Below are 11,909 nucleotides of genomic sequence, written 5' to 3'. Positions count from 1 at the left end.
CTGTGTGGCTGTCTCTGCTCGCCGGGGAGTGGCCGGCGGGCGCGAGGGAAAGACGTCGGCCGTGAGATGCGCTGGGGTTCAGGGGGTGGGTTGCAGCTGCCTTTGGAGCGGTGGTTTGAGGCTGGAAGACGCTCATTGCACCTCGCTGGGCCGGCCAACACGCCAGCCAAGTGGGCCGTGGCCCCTGGCACGTCCGAGGTGTCCCGAGTCTCCTACCCCCCAAGCTACCAGAGCTGGGCCCAGCCCCACGAGCTCGCTGAGCAAGAAGAGCTGGGCTCGGGTGCAGGGCCGTGACTACAAAGAGCTCTGCTGATGGCTAGATTTGGGGGCAGGGAAGGAACACATTTTTTGTGGGGAGGGGGTTCACCTACACATGGTGGGGGTGTCGCCTACTGGCACCATCTGGGCATCTCTCATCTAATCAGTTCCTTGCCACGGCCGGTGCCTTGGGCACGGGTGGCAGCTTGGCTTCGCCTGTTCTCTGCTTGTTGCCTCCCGCGATGCCAACACGTGGGAGTGGCTAGGGGATGCGAGCGGATGCGGGGGAGGCCTGGCGTCCTGCAGCATCCCCCCCCCCCCCCGAGCCTTCGGGAGTCTGGGGGCCGCAGTAGCTAGAAGCATGGCCCAGTGCAGCACCCGGGGAGCAGTGATTGCCCCGAGAGGTGCTGGATCCTCGCAGAGCCCCCCGGGCCCACGCTCTGCTCTCGGCCACACCACCCTGGGGGGGCCCCCCATTGGAGGCCCCCTGGCAGTGTGGGGTTGCTGACCCCCACAATGCCAGTGGCTGATGCTCAGGGAGCAGCACCAGGCCCTTGTCACCTGCACTGTGCCGGGGGCGGGGGCTGCCCCTCTCACGGGGCGCTCAAGGGCCGCACTGCACTTTGGGAACCACAGGCCTCGGGGCAGAGCTCAGAAAACTGGCGTGGGCACAGGCGTGTTCTGCACTGCTCCGGGGGAGGGGACTGGCCCCACAGGGAGACAGGGAAGGGAACCCAGGAGTCCGGCCTCCCAGGCTCCTCCCCACCCCAGGCCCCACCACTAGACCGAGAGCTGGGGATAGAACCCAGGAGTCCTGGCTCCCAGCCCCCCCCCCTACCCAGAGCATGGGGCCCGTTGGGCCAGAACCGCAGGGTCCCTTGCAGCTTCCTCCAATGCCCGTTGGGAGCCAGGATACCAGGGTAGATGGGCCCTTGCTGTGATTTCCACGTTCCCCACCCCCACCAGAGGGAGCCCCAGTTCACCCGTCTTCCCCCCAAGCTCTCCTGTCACCATCCCTGTGGCCAGCACCCCCAGCCTCCCTGCCCCAGGACCCTTAACCTGCGGCTCGGACCCCTCTCCAGAGCCTCCCAGCCGGGCTGCGTCAATGGGGTCCCACGTCTCTGCGATCCCCACGGCCCGTCCTCCCTCCCCGGTGCCCGGCCGGCCCTGATGCCAACTTGCTCCAGGACGCTGCCGCAAAGCCGGTTCTCCGAGCCCCTCGGGGTCCCTGCGTTGCCCGCCCCCTGGCACTGGCTGGGGCAAGTCCCACCTCACTCCTCACCCTGGTACGGGCCTTGGCAGCACAGCATGGCTGGGTCTCTGGGGGGGCTGGGATCCTTCGGGCTCATTTTGGTGGCTGGGTTTGGGGAGCGGGCCCTGACACTGAATCCGAGACACCTCGGGCCGGAGGGGATCTCACTCAACACCAGTCCCCCGTGCTGAAGCAGGGCCAAGCCAACACTTCAGTGCAGCAGGCCCGCCCCTAACTACCAGGGGGCTCCAATGGGGGGGACCCCCAATGGGGTGGCTGAGAGCAGAGAACGGCCCCCAGGGCTCAGCCCAGGATGCCGTGGGAAGCCAGGCCTCCCCCCCATACGCTCGCAGCCCCTCCACCGCTGGCTCCTTCTCCTGTGGTAGGACAGAGCTTGTCCATCTGCTGCATCTCCCCCCTTGGCGTGAGCCAGGCACCGTGGAGCTGGATGGGGCCTCAAGGGGGCATCACCCCCCTCCTGCACCCTGCACTGAGGCAGGGCCAAGTGCACCCAGCCCATCCCGGACAGGGGCTTGCCTGACCCGTCTAAATCCCTCCGGTGACGGGGACCCCCCTGTAGCCTGTTCTGGAGCGGAGCCGCCCCCAGAGCCGGAAAGTTCCCAAGTGTCCAACCTCACACCGCCTGGCTGTGGATTCAGCCCTTTGCCGCCTGTTCGACCTTCCCCGGCCTCGTCGTACCAGGTAAGGTGCCATGGTCCCGTCTGGGCTGGGGGGCCACAGCCAGCCGCAAAGCTGCCTCCTCATCCCTCTCCGGGCAGCTGGGATGCCGAGCGCGCCCCCAGTAATGGGGCTTCGGGGTGGGGGTCAGTTACCCCAGCCCGGGGGTGATAGGAAACCAGGACAGTCTGTATCCGGCAAGGGGACAGTGGCAGACCCCTAGGATTTATAGACTCACAGACTTTAAGGTCAGAAGGGACCATTATGATCGTCTAGTCTGACCTCCTGCACAGCGCAGGCCCCAGAATCTCACTCACCCACTGCTGTAATAAACCCCTGACCTGTGTCTGAGTTACTGAAGTCCTCAACTCGTGGTTTAAAGACCTCAAGGTGCAGAGAACCCTCCAGCAAGTGCTCCACGCTTCAGAGGAAGGCGAAAAAACCCCAGGGCCTCTGCCAATCTGCCCTGGAGGAAAATTCCTTCCTGACCCCAAACATGGCAATCAGCTAAACCCTGAGCATGTGGGCAAGACTCACCAGCCAGCACCCAGGAACGAATTCTCTGTAGTAACTCAGATCCCAGCCCATCTAACATCCCCTCACAGACCATTGGGCATCTACCGCTAATAGTCGAAGATCAATTCATTGCCAGAATGAGGCTATCCCATCATACCATCCCCTCCATAAACTTATCATGCTTAGTCTTGAAGGCAGATATGTCTCTTGCCCCCACTGCTCCCCTTGGAAGGCTATTCCAGAACTTCACTCCTCTGATGGTTAGAAACCTTCGTCTAATTTCAAGTCTAAACTTCCTGATGGCCAATTTATATCCATTTGCAGGACCTGGGCCCAGATGTCTTGTGAATTGGGCAGGGATAGGTGGTCTCCGCTGCCAGCCTGCCCAGGCAGGGACTTGGGGGTCTCAGACCCACCCGGGGAAGGTCCTGGGCTGAGCCAGGGGACCGGGGGATTCCCACTCACCAACAGAGCTCCTGGAGGAAGATCTGAGCTGGGACACAGCCCCCCACGAAGGAGGGCTGTGGGCCCCTGAACCTTGGGGGTGAGCCCACAAGCTGGGGGGGGGGTCCGGAGTGGGACCACATGGCCACCCAAGGAGGGCTGTGCACCCCAGAATCTAACAGGGGCACAGATGAATCAGAATGAATTAAACCCCACCGGAGGGGGAAGGGTGTTTTAAAGACTAGTTGTGGGTGAAATGTTCCGGGAAGACAGAGGGAAACTCAGGCAAGGTGCCTGCAGTACCACTCTGGCCACACGGGGGCATCGTGGGGGGGCACCTGTCCACAGGGACAAATATTGTCCCATTGTTCCATTCTGCTCCCCCAGCCGCCTGTCTGTCTCCAGCTGGAGTCTCATCTTATACTGAGACTGTCGGCTCTTCGGGGCAAGAACTTCTCTTTGTTTGGGTTTGTACAGCGCCTAGCGCAGGGAGAATCCCAGGCCAGGGCTGGGCACCTAGAACCACCGTAATACACAATGTACAGCACCTAGCGCAGGGGGATCCCAGGCCATGGCAGGGCACCTAGAACTACCGTAATACACCTAATACACAATGTACAGCACCTAGCGCAGGGGGATCCCAGGCCATGGCAGGGCACCTAGAACTACCGTAATACACCTAATACACAATGTACAGCACCTAGCGCAGGGGGATCCCAGGCCAGGGCTGGGCACCTAGAACTACCATAATACACAATGTACAGCCCTTAGCACAGGGGGGTACCAGGCCATGGCTGTGTGCCCAGAGCTACCGTAACACACCTAATAAATACGCATCCACGGTTTTTAATCAGTTTCATCTGTACAACACCAGGGAAGTTACATGTCAACAGCAGGGGACAGGGGTTGAGTTTGACAGACACACACGCACCCCTCCCCTGCCCCCACACCAGTCCCCTCCCCCCCTTTCCCAACCAGGACCCAGCAGCACCGGGGTCTCCGCCAGCCCGGGAGGAAGGAGGAGTGAATTTGTGCTGATGGGGGAGAGACACGGAGACATATTTTTAAGTCATTCCATTATGGGGAGGGGGGCAGCTCAGCCCCGGCTCTGCCTCTCAGGGGTTAGAAAATTATAGATCTATATATTTATATGTATTTATAGAGCCGTGTGGTTATAAAACAAAATGGGAGGGGAGGAGTCGGCGGGGCTGGGCATGGCCAATCTCCGGTAGGAGCCGCTGGAGTCCTCGCTCTGCCTGTGGCCTAAAGCACAGGGGCCCCTGCGACCCCCCCCTTTCCAGGGTGCAGCTGCCGGGGTGGGTGTTTGCCCTGCTTGGCGGCTCGCTGCCTCCGCCTGGAGAGGGGCCAGCGAGATGGGAGGAGCTGCAATGGGGCTGGGGGTGCCCTTCCCCACCTCACTCCCTACCCAGGAGACTGGGCGTCCTGGCTCCCAGTCTCCCCCACCCCACGCTCTAACCACTAGACCCCACTCCCCTGCCAGAGCCAGGGCGAGAACCCAGGAGTCAGATCAATAGAGGAGTGTGAAACACAAAGAGCTGTGAGTGGGTGTTCGAGGGATACACTAGACCAGTTTCATTTGTGGACCCCTAAACATTTCGAATGGAGGTGCAGAGCCCTTTGGAAATCCCTAGCCATGGTCTGTGGATCCCAAGGGAGAAAGCCACTGAGACAGACGGATGATGGGTGCATATGGGGAGAGACAGCCAGTGTGGGGATGGAGAGGGATAGGTAAGTATGGAGATGGATGGATGGGTATGGGGAGGAAGGGATGGATGGGTATGGGTATGGAGTGAGGGATAGATAGATGGATGGGGATGGAGGGAGGGACGGGGATGGAGTGAGGGAGGGATGGATGGGTATGGGGAGGGACAGATGGATGGATGGGTATGGGGAGGGATGGATGGAGTGAGGGACAGATGGATGGGGTGGATGGAGGGAGGGAAGGATGGATGGGTATGGAGGTGGATGGATGGATGGGTATGGAGGTGGATGGAGGGATAAAAGGAGAGATGGATGGATGGAGGTGGATCGGGGTGGATGGAAGGAGGGATGGATGGGGTGGATGGAAGGAGGGATGGATGGGTATGGAGGTGGATGGAGGAATAGAAAGAGGGATGGATGGAGGTGGATCGGGGTGGATGGAAGGAGGGATGGATGGATGGAGGTGGATGGGGTGGATGGAGGGAGGGAAGGAGAGAGGATGGATGGAGTGAGGGACAGATGGATGGAAGTGGATGGAGGGAGGGAAGGAGGGACAGATGGAGGGATGGGGATGGAAGGAGATGGAGGGAGGGACGGATGGCTGGAGGTATGGGGGTGGATGGAGGGAGGAAAGGAGGGAGGGATGGATGGGGTTGGGGTGGATGGATGGGGATGGATGGAGTGAGGGACAGATGGATGGGGTGATGGAGGCATGGTTATGGGTATGGGGATGGAGGGAGGGAGGGATGGGTATGGAGGTGGATGGAGGGAGGGAAGGAGAGAGGGAGGGATGGATGGATGGATATGGAGATGGATGGAGTGAGGGACAGATGGTGATGGAGGTGGATCAGGGTGGATGGATGGGGATGGGGTGGATGGGGATGGAGTGGATGGAGGGAGGGAAGGAGGGATAGATGGATGGATGGGTATGGGGATGGATGGAGTGAGGGACAGATGGATCGATGGGGATGGAGGTGTATGGAGGGGGATGGAGGGAGGGATGGATGGAGTGAGGGACAGATGGATGGATGGATGGGGATGGGGATGGATGGAGTGACGGACAGATGGAGGGATGGAGATGGAGGGAGGGGATGGGGGTGGATGGATGGAAGGCAGGATGGACAGATGGAGTGAGGGAGAGATGGAGGGAAGGGGACGGAGGGAGGGAAGGGTAGCCAGCTAGCCAGAACTGGGGATATTTGCTGCAACTCCTGGTGTGTCTGGCCGTGGCTCTGAGCTTCCCACCCGCATGGGGCTGCTCCGCTTGGCTAGTTCAGGTTAGAACAGAGCCGCCCCCTGGGCCATGCACTTCCGACCAGCTGGGTTAACCCCCAGATCCAGCCACTAGGACCTGTCTGACCTTTGGAGAGTTCGTTGTGGTAGAGCCCCCCGCCCCCGCGGTCTGAGCCCCAGGGCTGGCCCCACTCGGAGGGAGGCAGCCCCACTGCACAGCCAGCTCCCTCCCCCCCCCCCCCGGCCCTGATTACCAGCTCCACACTGGCACCAGGACGCCCCAGGGCCCATCCTGCTGGGCTGGGCACTGCAGAGCCGCCTGGGGGCTTTGCCAGCGAATCGTGGCACAGCTCCTCGGTCCATCTTGGGGCCTGGCCTGCGTCCACCCTGCAAAACAGGGAGTTGGGAGGGGGGTCACCAGCCAGCGGGAAAGCAGCCCCCCAGCATTAGTCTCCAGCTCCGGGGTGCACCACGTGGGTGGCCGGAGCGACGGTCCTGCAGAGAGCGCCTCCTTCAGACGGCCATGGCCCCCCTCCAGCGGGATTTCAGGTCCTGGCCAGCCCTAGCTCCAGGCAGTTGCGTGGAGAGGGAGAAGCCCGGAGTGTCCCTGGCCTTTGCTCCTGTCCGTGTCGAGCCCTGGCTGGGTGCCGCTGTCCAGATGCCGGCCGGGGGACGGCCGTTTGGTGGGCACCGTGCCCACCTCAGTCCGCCGGGGTCCCAGCCTACACCGCTGGGCACAGTCAGCCGGCGAGACCCACCAAACTCCCCCCATCAATGCGGGGGGGCACTGGGAGAGGGCCGGGTCCAGGAAAGTACTGGGGGTCTCGCCCCCTCGGCCGTGCCAGGTCCAGCAGCCTCTGCCCGGCAGGGAGTCCGTGGCCCATCAGCAGGGATGGAGGAAGCTCCCTTAAATCGGGAGGGGCCGAGATGTCCTCCAGTGGGGCAGGGCGCCGTCACCCAAGGGGGCCACAGAGTCCTAGGTTCCTGCATGGAAACGGGGGGGCCACCACAGAATGTGGATACGCGGCACTAAGGGGTCTGCCCCGCAACCTGCCTCCTACTCCAGTGGACACGTGGAACTAAGGGGTCTGCCCCCAACCTTCCGCCCTCCTGGTGGATACGTGAAACTAAGAGGTCTGCCCCCAGCCTGCCTCCCACCCCGGTGGTTACATGGCACTAAGGGGTCTGCACCCCACACCACTGGATACGAGGCACTAAGGGGTCTGCCCCCCAACCTGCCCCCCACCCCAGTGGATAAGTGGTACTAAGGAGTCTGCTCCCCAGCCTGCCCCCCACCCCAGTGGACACATGGCACTAAGGGGTCTGCCCCCCATCCCGGTGGTTACGTGGCACTAAGGGGTCTGCCCCCCAACCTGCCCCTCAACCCGGTGGTTACGTGGCACTAAGGGGTCTGCCCCCCAACCCGGTGATTACATGGCACTAAAGGATCTGCCCCCCAACCTACCACACCCCCCAGTGGTTCCATAGCACTAAAGGGGTCTGCCCCCAACCTGCCCCCCACCCCGGTGGATATGTGGCACTAAGGGGTCTGCCCCCAACCTGCCCCCTCCCCCGTCTCTCCCTCTCAGGGGTCCTTGTGGCCCAGGGCGGCCAGGCGCTCCAGCTTGTGGAGGTGCCGGTGTTTCTTCAGGCCGTAGGTGTTGGCGAAGGCCTCGCCGCAGGTGCTGCACTTGAAGGGGTGCCCGCCCTGGTGGGTCTGCACGTGTTTGCTGAAGTACTTGGGGTCCTTGAAGAGCTTGAGGCAGGCGGAGCAGCGCAGGTCGCGGCGGGCGTTGTGGGCCCGCTGGTGCCGCAGGATGGACGAGAGGTAGAAGAAGCTCTTCCCGCAGAGGTCGCAGCGGTACACCTTCTCCCCCAGGTGCACGCGCTGGTGCTCCAGCAGGTTGGAGCGGTAGCGGAAGGTCTTGCCGCAGGTCTGGCAGCGCTGGGGCCGGGCCACCACGTGGAGGCGCTGGTGCTCGGCCAGGCTGGAGGACTGGGCGAAGCGCTTGTTGCACAGGGCGCACTTGTAGGCCCGCTCGCCCGTGTGCACCACCTTGTGCTGGCGCAGGTACCAGGAGCGCAGGAAGCCGCGCCCGCAGACGGCGCAGCGGTAGGGCCGCTCCTCGGTGTGGCAGCGCTGGTGGCGCATCAGCAGGGCCGCCTCCCAGAAGCGCTTGCCGCAGACGGAGCAGCTGAAGTGGCGCTTCTGCAGGTGGGTGCGGCGGTGCAGCAGGAGGTCGTAGGCACCAGCGAAGCTGCGCCCACACACGGCGCAGCCCAGCGTGCGCCGCACCAGGTGCACGTACTTGTGGGTCACCAGCGCCAGGAAGTGCTTGAAGCTCTGCCCGCAGATGCCGCAGGTGAAGCGCTCCCCGCTGGGGATCATGGGGTGCTCCTCGGACGGGGCCACCAGGGAGGCCAGGCCGGCGGCAGCGGCGGCACCAGCCTGCACCTCCCCGGGGAGCCCGTTCTCCAGGCAGCCGGCAGGCCCGGGGGGCGGGGCGGCCTCGGCGCAGGCCCCCTCGGGCAGCAGCCGCTCGGGGGCCGTCTGGTGCACCAACTTGTGCCACATGAGGTTCTCGATGAAGCCAAAGCACTTGCCGCAGGCGTCGCAAGCGTACGGCTTGTCGGCCATGTGGGCCTCCTTGTGGCTCATGACGTGGAAGAGGTCGGGGAAGCGCTCGCCGCAGTCGGAGCAGCCGTAGCTCAGCCCCTCGGCGGGCAGGGCGCCGGCGGGCCCCAGGGCGCAGGGCAGCTGCAGCCGGTGGATCTGCTTGTGGCGGGTGAGGCTTTGCGGGTAGCCAAAGACCTTGCCGCACAGCTCGCACTTGTAGGGCCGCTCCCGGGTGTGCACCACGTGGTGCTTGGTGAGGTGGAAGGACTCCCGGAAGCGCTTGCCGCACACCGAGCACTGGTGCGGCTTCTCGCCCGTGTGGATCCGCTCGTGCCGCTTCAGCGTCTCCCGCCGGCCGAAGCCGCGCCCGCAGATGCCGCAGCAGAAGCTCTTGCCGGCCCCCAGCAGCAGCGGGTGGGGCCCCAGCAGCGCCGCGTTGCCGAAAGCCGCCTTGGCCTCCCCCTCGGCGTGGGGGGACTCATTGGGGAGCAGGAAGGGCCCCTGGTAGGCGGCCGGGGCCGAGTCGGTGGCCGGGGCATCCTTGGGGGGGGCGGGGGCCCCCTCGTGGAGTTGGCGATGGCGCAGCAGGCTCTGGGGCGCGGCGTAGGCCTTGCCGCAGACGTCGCACTTGTAGTTGGGGCGCGGGCCGGCGTGGGAGGCCTGGTGCTTGAGCAGGTAGGCGGCGTCCCGGAACTCCTTGCCGCAGACGCCGCAGGGCACCCGCAGCAGGGCCGAGTGGGTCTTGACGTGGCGCTTGAGGCTCTCGCGCCGGTTGAAGCTCTTCTCGCAGACGGAGCAGCTGAAGGGCCGCTCGCCAGTGTGGATGATCTGGTGCTGGTGCAGGTGGCTTGGCTTCTTGAAGACTTTCCAGCACAGGGAGCAGGTGAAGGGGCCGTCGGGCTGGGCCGGGCTGGGGCTGCCTTCCCCGGCCGGCTCGGTGGCCGGGGCTGGTGGCGGCAGGTGGGCGGCAGCGGCGGCGGCGGCCGGGCCGGCCTCAGGTGGCTCCTTGTGGCAGCGCCGGTGGCGGATGAGGCTGGAGATGTGGTTGTAGGTGCGGCCGCAGGTAGAGCACTCGTACGGCCGCTCGCCCGTGTGCACCAGCATGTGCTGCACCAGGTGGGATGACTGCTTGAAGGATTTCTGGCACACGCCGCAGGGGAAGCGCCGGTCGATGAAGTACTTCAGCCGCCGGAAATAGTTTTTGTCGTCTTTGCCGGCCGGGCTGTCGGCCGGGGCCGCCGGGGCCGGGGCCGCGCCCACGCCCCGCTTGAGGCTCCCGAAGAGGTGCTGGTGCCCCGAGAGGTCCACGATGCCCCACTGGGGGGCGCCGAAAGCCCCCGCCCCGTCGAAGAGCGGAGGGGCGGCGGGTACGGTGGCGGCACTGTACTGTTGCGGGGGGCCAGTGCCGGGCTCGGCTTTCTTGGGCTGGGCGGTGCCGGAGGCGGAGGGGGCGGGGCCCTCAGCTTTGAAGTCCTTGGGCTTGGTGGGGGCGGGGCGGTCGAAGTGGGGGGCGCCGGCGGGCGGCGGGGGATACTCGTAGGGGGGCTGGGGGCAGGGCAGCGAGGCCACGGCCTTGGCGTGCTCCTGGTTGTAGGCCTCCATGGGCTCAAAGCGCTGGTGGTTCAGGAACTCCAGGAAGTCGAAGGGGTAGCTCTGGAAATGGACGCCCTCGTCGCTCGCATTCGCTTCCATCTCCTCCAGGGAGGGACGCTGCCGGGAGGGGGCAGGGAGGGAAGCGGGGCGGGGGGGTTAGAGCAGGGTCAGGCCGCCCGCCCCACCTGAGGACCCCCCCCACCCACGCCCCGTGCACTCCGAATGCATGAGATCAATTCACACCAGCCACTGGGGTGGGGGCGGGGACTGGCTACACGGGGACCCCTCGTCCTGCATTGGGACGCAGCCCCGGGAGGTGGGGTGCGGGGACTGGTTACACGGGGACCCCTCGCCCGGCACTGGGACAGAGCCCCTCGGAGGGGGGGCGGGGACTGGCTACACGGGGACTCAGCACTTTATCACTGTTATTTATCAGCGGGGCGGAGCATTGGGGGGATACAAATCCATGGCCAGGAAGAGGGGTGCATAGGGGTTCATGGGGGATAGACTGGGGGGGGATGTGGTCCGTGTACGGGCTGGGGGGGGCTCACTTATCTTTCTCACAAGGGGGGGAGATTTATGAGGGACTGAGGTGGGGCGAAGGGTAACAAGCCTTACTGAAGGAGTCGGGGGGTACTGGGGTGGGGAGGGGCTGAGGGGGAAGGAGGTGTGTGGGGGGGGCTGTATGGGGTGCACGGATAGGAGCTGTACCGCTATCTATGGGTGATCACTCACCTCCGGGGATGGGTTGTGGGGGTGTACGGGCCACACATAGGGGTGTCTGTGGGGGAGGGGCTGTGGGGGTGTACGGGGCACAGACAGGGGTGTCTGTGGGGGAGGGGCTGTGGGGGTGTACGGGGCACACATGGGGGTGTCTGTGGGGGAGGGGAAGTGGGGGGTGTCTGGGGCACACACAGGGGTGTCTGTGGGGGAGGGGCTGTGGGGGTGTATGGGGCACACACGGGGGTGTCTGTGGGGGGGAGGGGGTGGGGAAGGGGCGGGGTCTATGGGGAGGGACTGGGGGTGCCTATGGGGGAGGGACAGGGGGTCTATGGGGGAGGGGCGGAGCTATGGGGCTGGGGGAGGGGCTGAGGGTGCCTGTGGGGGAGGGGCTATGGGGGAGGGGCGATCTCTGGATCACACACGGGGGGGGGGCTCGGGGGGGGTCACTCACCTCTCGGGGGCCCCGGCTCCGGGCGGGGGGCGGGGGGGACTCCGGGGGGGCTGGGCTCGGGGCTGGGGGGCTGCGGGCCGGGGGGGGGGCCGCTGCTGGATCCCAGCTCGGACAGGCCCGGCCGGAAGCGCCGCCCCCACCGGAGACGGAACCGGCCCCCCCGGCCCGGCCCCACCTCACTGGGGCCGCCCCACTTCCGCCGCCGCCGGGTCCTAGCGGGGGCCGCGCTCTGCGCTTCACCCCCGTCAGCGGGGAGAGAACCCAGGCGTCCGAGCCCCCTCCGCCCCCCCCCCCCGTCAGCGGGGAGAGAACCCAGGCGTCCGAGCCCCCCCCGGCCCCCCCCCGTCAGCGGGGAGAGAACCCAGGCGTCCGAGCCCCCTCCGCCCCCCCCCGTCAGCGGGGAGAGAACCCAGGCGTCCGGG

General features: G+C 65.3%; 1 protein-coding gene across 1 annotated transcript; it reads right to left on the bottom strand.

Moving 5' to 3' along the window:
* Positions 1-7,630: 7,630 nt before the first annotated feature.
* On the bottom strand, positions 7,631-11,528 carry ZNF865 (zinc finger protein 865). Its single transcript, XM_054009896.1, has 2 exons — positions 11,488-11,528; positions 7,631-10,430 (listed from the first exon to the last, which is right to left on the bottom strand). Exon 2 carries the CDS (start codon positions 10,410-10,412, stop codon positions 7,689-7,691), a length of 2,724 nt encoding a protein of 907 aa, XP_053865871.1. The 5' UTR covers positions 10,413-10,430; positions 11,488-11,528; the 3' UTR covers positions 7,631-7,688.
* Positions 11,529-11,909: the final 381 nt, after the last annotated feature.

The sequence above is a fragment of the Malaclemys terrapin genome, chromosome 20, assembly GCF_027887155.1.
Source record: "Malaclemys terrapin pileata isolate rMalTer1 chromosome 20, rMalTer1.hap1, whole genome shotgun sequence".
NCBI lineage: Eukaryota > Metazoa > Chordata > Testudines > Emydidae > Malaclemys > Malaclemys terrapin.
The sequence above is the reverse complement of the archived record's forward strand: the minus strand, read 5'-3'. Positions and strand labels throughout refer to the sequence as shown.

Bases quoted from the DNA above. Each gene is read 5' to 3' on its own strand.
- ZNF865 (XM_054009896.1), bottom strand. From the start codon at position 10,412: ATGGAAGCGAATGCGAGCGACGAGGGCGTCCATTTCCAGAGCTACCCC.